This window comes from Nothobranchius furzeri, chromosome 9 (assembly GCF_043380555.1).
Source record: "Nothobranchius furzeri strain GRZ-AD chromosome 9, NfurGRZ-RIMD1, whole genome shotgun sequence".
Taxonomy (NCBI): Eukaryota; Metazoa; Chordata; class Actinopteri; order Cyprinodontiformes; family Nothobranchiidae; genus Nothobranchius; species Nothobranchius furzeri.
Window position 1 is genome coordinate 74696627 of NC_091749.1, and position 12883 is coordinate 74709509.

The following is a 12883-nucleotide window of genomic DNA, read 5'->3' on the forward strand; positions in this document are numbered from 1 at the left end:
TCTGGAAGTCAGTCACCATTTCCTCTGTCCCACTGGTGTTCGAGCGAAGGTGGCGCCAGTTATTATTTTACATTAATGGAGCAGAAAAAACAAATCTCGTTGGTTGACTATTAGTTACTGAAGTGCAAATAAAACGAAGTTCGAGCTTTTAACTTAACAGGAATATGCTCTAGAAATATTAAATGTGTAGGTTTACAACCACATTTGTCTAAGAGGAGAATCCGTGTTGGCCTCTGACTATTCCACGCTGGAACATCACGCATTCAGAGGACGTACATGTTTACTCTCTACAAAGACTCTGCATGTGTGAAACTCCATCAGTCTGTCCGTTTTCCCTCGCTTATCCGAGTTTGGGTCATGGCGGGACCTATCCTAGCAGAGAGCCGGTCTGGTTACGCACAGGCGGAGAGCCACATGAGGGGCAGGACTAACCAGCTCAAACACAACCAATCAGAAAAGAGGAGGACATGCTGACTTTTGGCGCTGTAGTGTTTGCAGCTGCAGTCCAAGATGGCGTCTAGTGCACACATTAATGATGAGTTGTCGTCTTTGTTGTGAAAACTTAACTTGAGAGCAAAGGAGTTTTAACCAATTCTGTAATAATATTCAAACGAGAACAAGACGGGGCAGTTTTCCACACACGCGCTGGCTTACCTCACCATCTATCTCCATCCACACACGTTTCACTGTGAAAGCTGCTCCGGCTTACGGATGCCAGGAAAATGGCACCGCCCTAGCTGAGAGAGGAGTCAGACAGGGTAAGGGGTGGTGCTGGCCTAGCCATCAGACAACATGCTGCAGCAGAGGAGCCGCCTGAAAGTTTCAGATACATTAAAGGCTTGGGAGACAATGATGGGGTACGGACCTCCGGCCGCAAACGCACCATCATTTATAAGCAGAACGACGTGGTTAGAATAGGAATGTGGTGTGAGCACAAAGCCACGAGAGAGGAGGGAGGGGGTTAGCACGCACGCACACACACACACACTCGCACACACACTCACTCACACACACACACACACGCACACACACACACACACTCGCACACACACTCACTCACACACACACACACACGCACTCACTCACTCACGCACACACACACACACTCACACACTCACTCACACACACACACACACACACACTCACGCACACACACACACACACACGCACTCACTCACTCACGCACACTCACTCACTCACTCACACACACACACTCACTCACTCACTCACTCACTCACTCACTCACACACACACTCACTCACTCACTCACGCACGCACTCACTCACTCACACACACACACACGCGTACACACACACACACACACACACACACACACACACACGCACACACACACGCACACCAACGTTTGTTTGTGAGCTGCTAATAAGATGAACTCATATTTGGTGTCTGTGTGGGCGTGGCATGACCGACCTGCTGTAACCCAAAGCTGCAGTGTTCAGTAACTGATTTGGTAATGTAACTGAATACTTAGGATGTAATATGTTAATGAGGACTTTTCCTTCTACACCCTAAACTTCCATCTGTTTGTTCGACACGGTCTGAAACAACTGGAAAACTCCGGTTTGTGGTTGTCCTCAATAATTCCAAACCTCTCCAACTAGTAATAGTAGTGATGTGTTGCTCTTATTCACTAATGCAACGATTCTTTTGCACATTTAAATCCCAACGAATGAAGAGAAAGTGTTGTGATTGGAGCACCTCCTTTCCAGCCAGCGGAGGCTGGATAATCTTACAGTGAAGCCCACACGGAGCTTTCTTCAGCTGAATGAAGATAAGACTGAGATCCTCATCTGTGCCCCAGACAAGCTGGTTCCCAAAGTCAGAGACTCTCTTGGTCAGCTTGCTTCTCACACCAAACCCTCTGTCAGGAATCTTGGTGTGACCTTTGACCCAGCTCTCACCCTGGATTCTCATGTCAGTTCTCTTGTTGGCTCTTCCTTCTTCCATCTCAGGAACGTTGCTAAGCTGAGTCCCATTCTGTCCCGCTCTGAACTTGAGACAGTTCTCCACACCTTCATCTCCTCACGCTTAGACTACTGTAACTCTCTTTTCACGTGTCTGAGCAGAACCTCCCTGAACCGTCTACAGGTGGTTCAGAACGCCTGTGCTCGGCTTCTGACCAAGTCCTCCAAACACACCCACATCACCCCGCTTCTCCTCCAGCTTCACTGGCTGCCAGTCAACTTCAGGGTTCATTTCAAGATCCTGGTTCTGGTCTATAGGGCCTTACATGGACAAGCACCATCTTACATTGGTGATCTTCTCAGTCCCTACACCCCCAGCAGGTCCCTGAGGTCCAGTGATCAAAGCCTACTGGTTGTGCAGCACCAGGCTAAAGGTCAAAGGTGACAGATCATCTGCTGCTGTGGCCCCCAGACTCTGCACCTCTCTCCCCCTGAGCCTGAGATCAGTGGACTCAGTGGTCTCCTTTAAACTCACCGTTCAGGCGTTGGTGGGACCTTCATCACCCTCTCTTTATTCTGCTCTCCCCACCTATTCCACCTTCCTCAGGATCCACTGATTTCCCTCTTTCCTGTTCACTCTCTCTCTTTCTTTACATTTTGTTTTGTAATCACATTTGTCTATTTTTTGCTCATTTTAAATATATTTTTAAACATTTTCTAAATTCTTTTTTATATTTTTACATTTTTAATTTTGTGAAGCGCCTCGTGGTTTTCATCTTGAGAGGCGCTATAGAAATGATGTTTTTCTTCTTCTTCACAGCCCTCCATCCTTCCCCGTTCCACGGAGGGAATGGACCAGGGGAAAGGAGAGGATAGGTAAACAGAGCCATTAGAGACGAATCTATTTCTGCAGAAAACAAAATCACATCATCAAACAAGAGAAAAAGAAAAATATGACCCTGCAGCCCTCCGGGCCTCGGCGTTCGGCCGGCTGTGGCATTTGTCTTTATCAGTCCGCCTTAAGGGAGCGAGAGAGCGGTGGGAAGATGTGAGAGTAAAGAGATTGAGAAAGACAGTGAAAACAAAGAGCTGTGCACTTTCTTTACTCATCACAGAGTCACACATATCTGTTGTTTTCTGACCTGATGAGACGTTAACCGTTTATATAACATATCATGTTCCTTTTTCCACACTCGTTTCCGCGGCGTTGGACGCCCGTGGGTCTCCAATGGTCATTCTTTAAATATAGCACAGCGGAGCAGTTTGTGAGCGGGGAGTCAGCCTCATCAGTCACGCCCGCCCTGGGGAGGCTTACGCAGCTTCATCAAAACGACTAGACTGACTTTCCAGATGTGATCCTTCCACTCTGACATTTTGTTGTTTATCCACTTTACAGGAGAAGGGCCAACACGCCGCTGCAGCAGCACCTAGCCTAGCGCCTCCGACGAGCTGTGTCCGTTTAGCCAACACCGCACCGACCTCCGAAGGACAACCGTTTAGTTTTAATGTTCATAATTTAAATGTGATCTTACTCACATGTTGTAGTTTTTGGTAAACTGGCTATCAAGCTGCTGTTTGGTCATCATACTTGTTTCTGTAGGTTTTTAATCTGTGTTGCAGAAGCAAACACTTTGATGTCATGGCGACGTGAAGGAGAATAAAGGAATAATGTGCAGAAATCCCACGGCCTTCCAGTCGAGCGTCTGAGACGTCGGGTGATGCACCGGCTCTGTGCCGTCATTAGGATTCATTGTCAGGGAACTGCAAATGTCATGGCAGTCCATAATAGCTCCTGGCCAAATGATCGCCATCCCCGAACGTCCTGCCTTTCCTTTTCTCACCGTTTTGAATCAGGAGTCTGTTCTTTGTAGCTGGACGGACCGGATTAGAGAGCGGGAGATCCATTTAGTCTGGATTGTAAGGCAGTCTGTCCTCTCATAGCCGACGCCCGCTCCTTACAAATGCTTTATCATTATGTCTCCAGTGCCATTCGTTTTTCAGACATTTGCCCATCCTGCCCAGAGTGAGCTCGCTGAAGCAGGACTGCATGTGCCTGACTCGCAGCTATTTAGCAGCTCTGCTTTTTCTCCCTTTCTTCCCCGTCTATTCAGTCTGAATCCCCCTGGGAAATTTGGCCGTGTCTGATATCTCTCTCTCCCTTTTTGTCCAGCTGACCAAGTTTTATTTGCCCTCATCAGTTGGCAGTGTGCCAGGATCCGTTAACTAACTTGGGCAGTTAATTGTCTGCAGAGTAATTTGAATGTATTAACGTGATGCTGAGTGTTGTGCTAACGCTGGACGGCTCAAACACATCTGGAGCCATGTGACCAGAAAGCATCAACGCTTTACGCCTTTGGCCTTCAGAAAGCCTTTTGGGGATATCACCAATCTGGAGAATGTTAAAGCAAAACCACGAGAGCATCTGACGTGTGAGGGGTGTGGAGCAGAAGGCACGGGCTTGTGGTTGTGCCAACATCCTGTGAACACCGTGCCAGTGCTTTCTGAGTGGAATGACGACACAGTCCTGCTTGTGCGACTGTTCAGCTGCCGGCCATCTGGGCACGGTCGAAGGGCTCTAAAGTCCTAATTGGACACGAGTAACGAACCTCCGACTGTGTTCGCATTAAACAAAGGTACACGCTAACGTGTGTTTTCTCTTGTTGTTCTCGCGTGCCCCAGAGCAGCGCCTCGTTTGGGATGAGTGTGAGAATGGTCATCAGCTGTGGTCTCATGTTGTGTCTCGCTGGTCCGGCTCTATGGATCATTTGAGTGTAGAGGAGCTTGAATCAGGGAACGGTGATGAAACTCCTGTTTTAGCTCTTCAAGGCTGAATAATGAGCGCCGCTCTCTCTGCTTCAGGTCAGAACATCGCGTTCCCCCCCGTGGCGCTCTGGGTAACCATTGGCCTGGCTGTGTGTCTGCTGGTGCTGCTCGTTGCTCTGGCCGCCGTTTGCCGCAGGAAGATCAAGGAGAGCTGTGAAGAGGCCAGGAGAGAAGGTAGAGTGGAAAAATCTGTTTTCTTATCGTTTCTAATGGGTGAGTTTTGTAATTCTCAGCTCAACACATCAAAATAAAGTTGTTTATTAATCAGTAATCCAATGTGAAACTGGCCCAAAGCAGCTCTGTTAAGCCTCAATACGCCGACCAGGTTTTCCAAAACATGCTTGTTGATGATGTTGCGTACGTTTTCATGTGAGCATCAGTGACATCAGTAAAAAACAGGAAATATCAATTCACCCATTCACAGCCCGGTGATGATGAGCTACACTGTAGCCACAGCGACCCTGGGGTGCGCTGACAGAGGTGCCACCGGTCCCTCCGACCAGTACCAGCAGGCAGGTCGGGATAATGCTTGGCACATTCACTTTCCGCTTGGTGATGCGGCTCGCGGATGGAACGCGCTTCACAACTCGCAGCGTTTATGGTTCGTGCGGCTCGTCTCTGCGGTGAGCCAATATTCTCCCAAACTGTAGGGGGCAGCATGGAGCTCTACGGCATGCAGCCAACACTACACCATAGTAGAAGTAGAAATTACTGTTTACAACATGGCATTCCAGCATTTTTAACAGCGTCCTCGTCTTTTCCGACAGTGCGAGCTATTTCTCTCCAAGAATTATTAACAACATGTTGATCACGGTGATCTCTGAGAGCTGAATCATACACATGTCTGTATTTACCAACCTCTGCCATTCTAGTTCTTGCCAGTCCGCCATGTTTTTCCGCGTCCGATCGTCCGTGTGGTTAGAGAATTTCCTAGGTGCGCGGTGCGGGAAGTTTGGGCCGTGCGGAAGCGCGGTGGAGGGGCGTGGTCTTTAAAATGACGCAACTTTTGCGGGCGGAGCCGTGCGGACCTCGCGGACGCGTCAAGCATAAACCAACTATAAGTGTCTCACCTAAGGACACAAGGACAGACTGAGTGGGGCTCAAACCTGCAACCTTCAGATTACAGGGCGAGCACTTGAAATAACTAAAACAGGAAAAGGAGAAACCTCAGCTGTCCGAGCAGAAGAGCAGGAACAACCACCTCAGCGTTCTGCTGAAGCCTCTTCTTGCATGATGTTTATTACTGGGGTCTGAAACGGTGACGTGTGGTCAGGAGAGGCACCGCTTCTCTAGTAAAATACTAATAATGATCTAATAGGAGTCGGTTTTTCCACTGCCGGGATGATTTAATCGTGTTTGTGGTGAAAGTCGCTGAATTCACCTGTTTCCTGATCAAACATGCGTGCGGAAGCACGAGGAGCGACAGACGAGCGTCTTCCTATTCGCCCCACACACGCTGATTCAGGCGGCACACGTGCACCCGCTCCCTGTGTCCAGTGTGTGTGGCGTGGCGCCCTCTGGAGGCAGAGAAGAGAGCTGCCTCTGTTCTCACAGAGCCGCGCCTCACACACTCATTGAAACAGGAAGTTAGCGCGTGCTCAGTGCTGTCTGTCTTTATATCTGACGTATTATTTCACATGTGCTGCTCTCGATGACGTTCTACTCTGTCTGATGTATTTAATGACGTTTTGTGACAAATTTAGTCTTCTGAGCAGCCATAAACACAGTGAAAGCGCAGTACCCCTGCCTCCCTGACAGGGGCGATGCTGAGCCCCATAGACACTGGTGCACACTGGCTGCTCGTACGGGGCGGGGGTGTGGAGCCGTCAGGTCCGTAAGGGGGAACTAGCTTAAATTTGCTCTGACTAAATGGAAGATTTATGGCTCAAAACTGAAGGATTGATTCAAATTGAATTTTCAGTCAGAACAGGGATGGTACAGCGCGGCCAGAGCCAATCCGAAGAGCAGCTCAGGAGGGGAACGGAAGACCACCTAGAGAAACAACAGCTGGCATGTGGGACACATTTCTGACGGAGAGGAGCATCATTACTCGGCTTTAGTAATTAGCGTAGCGGAATAGCCGAGTGTCGCCGCAAGTGCAGGAAGGAAAACTTTTGAAATGAGAGAAACTGCAAAGCCACCAGCTCTGCTGTAATGAGTTCTGCTCAGAGTGGAGAAGACATTTAAATAAAGGTCAGCCAGAGTCTGCACCAGGGCCCAGAGGTTTAAAATAAATATGGAGGTGACACAGACTCCGAGGGAAGAGTAAATAGCTGCACGGAGCGTATGAAATCAAACGAAATGGAAAGAGAAAAATATAATGCAGTTCCTCCCCGAGGGAAGGACCTCCAAGGTTTGCAGGCTCCTTTTCTTCAGCGGACTGGATGAGGAGGTGCTCGTCTCGCCTGCAGCCCTAACACTGAAGGCAGGATTCATTATGAGGTCATCTACTGTCCCTCCCGCCTTATTGAAATGTTAAATCTTATTCAGTTCCCCGCCAGCAGCATTCCAGGAGTCCTCAGGGATTTCCAGGCCGAGTCCAAGCCCGAACACTGACGTCTTCACAAATCAAGCAGACTATAATCCGTCTGATAGACTGATGGTGCAGGAAAATAGCAGTGAAGAGGGCCTAAGACCGCCCTGCTGGGCTCACACCCTGAGCCGTTCGGGATGTGGTCGTCTCGTCTTTTATTGGTGTTCTGGCCTCGGCCGTCTGAGCAGCACGGGCAGAAGGGTTAGTAAAAGTGAAGAAGGGGGTAAGTCATCTTTCTTCCTTGTCATAACGTACGTGGAGCCCGGGAATGTGTAACCCACCAGAGCCGAGCGGCTGGTGGAGACGCCCAAGCCCAGAGGGAAGGCTTCGCTCGCTCACATGCTGCATTTCCATCATTCATCCCCGTTTGTTCTTCTTTACATAACGATGATGTAAAAAGGCTCCGTTTGTAACGGATGCTTTCAGTGACCCATCCAGAACCAGTGATCCATTCCTCCAGACCTGCTTTCACATTCACACAAGCATGTGATTTAATCAGACCTTCTCCTGGGAGCGGGCGTCGTCGACGTGGGACACATTTCCTCTGAGCGAGGGCAGGAAGTCATGAGGGAGGCGGTGCTTTCCCACTGGGCTTTCACCAGTGAGGTGCACATGGTCTACAGAGGTTAACCTTAAATATGGCTCATCCCGCCAAATCGATCATCGACCCGTTCTCTGTGCACGCACGTAAAGTAACTGACAGGATTGATGTTACTCTAGTGTTTAGAAAGAAAACACTCATAAAAGCAAATGTTACTGGAACCCTGATAGATGGTTTTAATAAAACGTTGATTTTTCTGCTGCACAAATGCAGAAGTGGTAATGGCATATGTCCTAAAACACATAATGATGCCACAGATCCACGTATTTCACAGCTTTACAACCCCTTCAGTTCCTACATTTCAGTCCCTCGTGATGTCACAGCTGTGTTTGAGGATGTTCTGTTCACGGAGCGGTAGCATTCTCCGGGCTTCGATGAGCAGCTGCTTCGGTCCCCAGACTCTGCTGCCTTCTCCTCTCACCTCCACACAACGGTAATGCAGCCAGTGGGGTTTAAGTCACATCCCTCCATGTTTAAGGGAGGCAGCTCTCCGGGTGCCCTCGTGTTCACCCCGACCTTAAGGTGCCTCACTTTTCTATCAGAGCCCCCACCCCCAAGGTATTCCCACCTCTGCCACATTGCTGGGGATGGTTGGTGGAGTGGAAAAGCTTTCACTCGTCTCTATTAACTTCACTTTGCAATTCCCAAAATGTAAAAAAGTGTAATCATCACATTTCCAACGCGCTTTTCGGGACTTTGTCCCCAAAAGGTGAAAACATTTTCACCTTCAGCCTAAATCCTGGAGGTACCGTGACTGTTTTTGGTTGATCTGACAGGTAATCAGATTTAAAGTGCTGCATCCACAGAACACGATGTGTTTAAAAGTAATGATGGTGCTGTGGGAGAGAAGCAGTGTGAATCCTGAAACGCTGCACGTTCTGCTGCGTACTAATGAAGATATTTTTCCCAATATCCTGAGAGGATTACTGTCAAAGTCGAGGAAAACTGTGCCAACATGCTGCAATGTAAACATGTACATTGTTCCCTCGTTGTTAGGTTTTCTCAGTAATTAGCTCATCCTCTAACATCGACGGATGAGTGGGAATTTTGAGGCTGATGGAAACACGTTAGAGGATCCATGTTTGCTCTGCAACTCTTTCAGTGCACCACGCTGAAAACAGCTGGAGCCTAATGTGATTAGTGTGATTGTGAAAGTGCTACAGAAGGTTAAAGGGCATGGTGTGTGTGTGTGTGTGTGTGTGTGTGTGTGTGTGTGTGTGTGTGTGTGTGTGTGTGTGTGTGTGTGTGTGTAGGTGTGTGTGTGTGTGTGTGTGTGTGTGTGTGTGTGTGTGTGTGTGTGTGTGTGTGTGTGTGTGTGTGTGTGTGTGTGTGTGTGGAGCACATACAACCCTTTCCTCACAGTTTGTCCTCTGAGCTGTGAAGGATTCACTCGCTTCCATTGAAGTGACACGTTGTTGAGACTCCTGCTGATAATTACATCCGTTTCTGCTCACAGCTGAAGAGGCCAAGGAGCTGGAGGAGGAATCAAAGACAGGTCGGTCAACACACACACACACACACACACACACACACACACACACACACACACACACACACACACACACACACACACACACACACACACACACACAAACACACACACACACAAACGTGTCATTTTGTTGTAGTAAGTTTCCCCTTTAAATTGGTAAAGTATTTTTACGTCATCCTAGATGTCTCTAACATCAGAAACTGTCTCTAGGTAGGGTTTGATGTAGGGGACAAGGCAGAGAAGTTAGGCGCCCAACCCATAACTGGAGAGTTGCTCAGGTTTTTGCAGCCGTTGTGCCCTTGGGCAAGACACTTAACCTCCCACCTGCTGGTGGTGATCAGAGGGACTTGTAATGCCTGAGCTCGACAGCCACACCAAACCATAATATATAGCTCATTTAAAATGCAGCGTGGGTCAATAACAGCAAATAAAACATTAGGAATGCTACGAACAGTAAAACAACAATACACTAAAACTGTCTAAAGACCAAGTCGTAGAAGTGGGTCTTTAAACGACATTTAACAACCGCCAATGATGGAGCCTGTCCGACTATGATAGGTAGAGAGTTCCACAGCTTTGGGGCAGCATGTGCAAATGTTCATTACCCTGTGATTTGCAACGCACCCGGGGATTTGTAACGCCCCCGGGGATTTGTAGCGCACCCGGGGATTTGTAACGCATCATGGGATTTGTAGCGCACCCGGGGATTTGTAACGCCCCCGGGGATTTGTAGTGCACCCGGGGATTTGTAACGCATCATGGGATTTGTAGCGCACCCGGGGATTTGTGACACACCCGGGGACTTGTAGCGCACCCGGGGATTTGTGACACACCCGGGGACTTGTAGCGCACCCGGGGATTTGTAGCGCACCCGGGGATTTGTGACACACCCGGGGATTTGTAGCGCACCCGGGGATTTGTGACACACCCGGGGATTTGTAACGCCCCCGGGGATTTGTGACACACCCGGGGATTTGTAACGCCCCCGGGGATTTGTGACACACCCGGGGACTTGTAACGCACCCGGGGATTTGTAACGCATCATGGGATTTGTGACACACCCGGGGATTTGTAACGCCCCCGGGGATTTGTGACACACCCGGGGATTTGTGACACACCCTGGGATTTGTAAACGCACCCGGGGATTTTTAACGCATTGTGGGATTTGTGATACACCCGGGGATTTGTAACACCCCAGGGGATTCGTAGCGCACCCGGGGATTTGTGACACACCCGGGGATTTGTAACACACCCGGGGATTTGTAACGCATCATGGGATTTGTGACACACCTGGGGATTTGTAACGCCCCCGGGGATTTGTGACACACCCTGGGATTTGTAACGCCCCCGGGGATTTGTGACACACCTGGGGATTTGTAAACGCACCCGGGGATTTTTAACGCATTGTGGGATTTGTGACACACCTGGGGATTTGTAACACACCCGGGGATTTGTAACACATAGTGGGATTTGTGACACACCTGGGGATTTGTAACGCCCCCGGGGATTTGTGACATACCCGGGGATTTGTAACGCACCCGGGGATTTGTAACACCCCCGGGGATTTGTAACACACCCGGGGATTTGTAACGCATCATGGGATTTGTGACACACCTGGGGATTTGTAACACACCCGGGGATTTGTAACGCATAGTGGGATTTGTGACACACCCAGGGATTTGTAACGCCCCCGGGGATTTGTGACACACCTGCGGATTTGTAACGCCCCCGGGGATTTGAAACGCACCCGGGGATTTGAAATGCATCGTGGGATTTGTAACGCCCCCGGGGATTTGTAACACACCCGGGGATTTGTAACGCACTCGGGGATTTGTAACACCCCCGGGGATTTGAAACGCCTCCGGGGATTTGAAACGCATTGTGGGATTTGTGACACACCCGGGGATTTGTAACCCACCCGGGGATTTGTAACGCATCGTGGGATTTGTGACACACCCGGGGATTTGTAACGCCCCCGTGGATTTGTGACACACCTGGAGATTTGTAACGCCCCCGGGGATTTGAAACGTACCCGGGGATTTGAAACGCATCGTGGGATTTGTAACGCCCCCAGGGATTTTTAACGCCCCCGGGGATTTGTGACACACCCGGGGATTTGTGACACACCCAGGGATTTGTAACGCCCCCAGGGATTTGTGACACACCCGGGGATTTGTAAACGCACCCGGGGATTTTAAACGCATCGTGGGATTTGTGACACACACAGGGATTTGTAATGCCCCCGGGGATTTGTTACGCCCCCAGGGATTTGTGACACACCCGGGGATTTGTAATGCCCCCGGAGATTTGTAACGCACCCTGGGATTTGAAACGCATCTTGGGATTTGTGACACACCCAGGGATTTGTAATGCTCCCGGGGATTTGTAACGCCCCCGGGGATTTGTAAAGCATCGTGGGATTTAGGACACAACCGGGGATTTGTAATGCCCCCAGGGATTTTTAACGCACCCGGGGATTGTGACACATCTGGGGATTTGTGACGCACCCGGGGATTTGTGACGCACCCGTTGATTTGTAATGCACCTGGGGATTTGTAACGCACCCGGATATATGTAACGCACCCAGGGATTTGTGACACTCCCGGGGATTTGTGACACACCTGGGGAGTGCCTTGTTCACGTCTGTGTAACAAAGGAAGAAAGAACCAAGAATAAAAAGGTGAAAAGTAAACAAAATGAGCAAATTTGAGGAGTCGCACAAACGTAAAAGAAACCTTAGTTTGCTGCATTAACGAGTTTCCACCAGCTTTGTTCAAATACCAGGTGTGTTTCAGGTTGAAACAGCGCTAACTCAGGCCAGCTGAGCCAAGAGAGCAGATACCACGTCCTGAATCATCCTGCTTAAACAGACGAGACCAGTGTTGGGAGTAACGTCGTTTAAATATAACGGCGTTACTAACGGCGTTCTTTTTTAGGTAACGGAATAATCTAATTAATTACTTTTCCCGCCGTTGCAACGCCGTTACCGTTACTGGGGACGGAAGGTTGTGCGTTACTATGTGCTTGTCGAACGTTGAGCAACAGCGTGAGGCTATCTGACCACCACACTTCAGCTGCAGCCAGGGAGAGAGAGTTGTCGGTAACACACTTACAAACACGATGATGATTGGCCGGGTGGGCGGAGACACTCAGTGTTCTCACTGTCACTGCCTGCTGTAGACACAACAGAGCAGTGATGGGAATAACGCCGTTTAAAATAACCGCGTTACTAAAAATAATTATTTCAGTAAAGAGCAAACTAATTAATTACCGCCTTCTTTTAACAAAACAATCGTTTCTGTTACTGATAAGGAAATGCGTGCGTTAAGCAGCGCGGTGTGTTGAAGCTGTCATCAGCTGATCAGGAGCTAAAGAGGTAGATGTTTTAATCCAAGTGCATCACGGCCGTGAAGAACGAGGAAGACGTGATGAATATCTACGGCTGCAGACCCGCGTCCTTCTTGGCGTGACAGCGGGACGTCCGGAAGGTCCGCTCACCTGTTCACCGC

The 12883-nt window shown here is 49.3% G+C and overlaps 1 protein-coding gene across 3 annotated transcripts in view; it reads left to right on the forward strand.

Moving 5' to 3' along the window:
• cd276 (CD276 molecule) overlaps window positions 1-12883 on the forward strand; it is an 80216-nt gene that overhangs the window by 40738 nt on the left and 26595 nt on the right. For all 3 annotated transcript variants that reach the window (XM_015954109.3, XM_054732615.2, XM_015954111.3), the window contains 2 exons: window positions 4785-4922; window positions 9339-9377. In XM_015954109.3, coding sequence (XP_015809595.1) covers window positions 4785-4922; window positions 9339-9377 — 177 coding nt within the window. The remainder of the gene's footprint in view (window positions 1-4784; window positions 4923-9338; window positions 9378-12883) is intronic.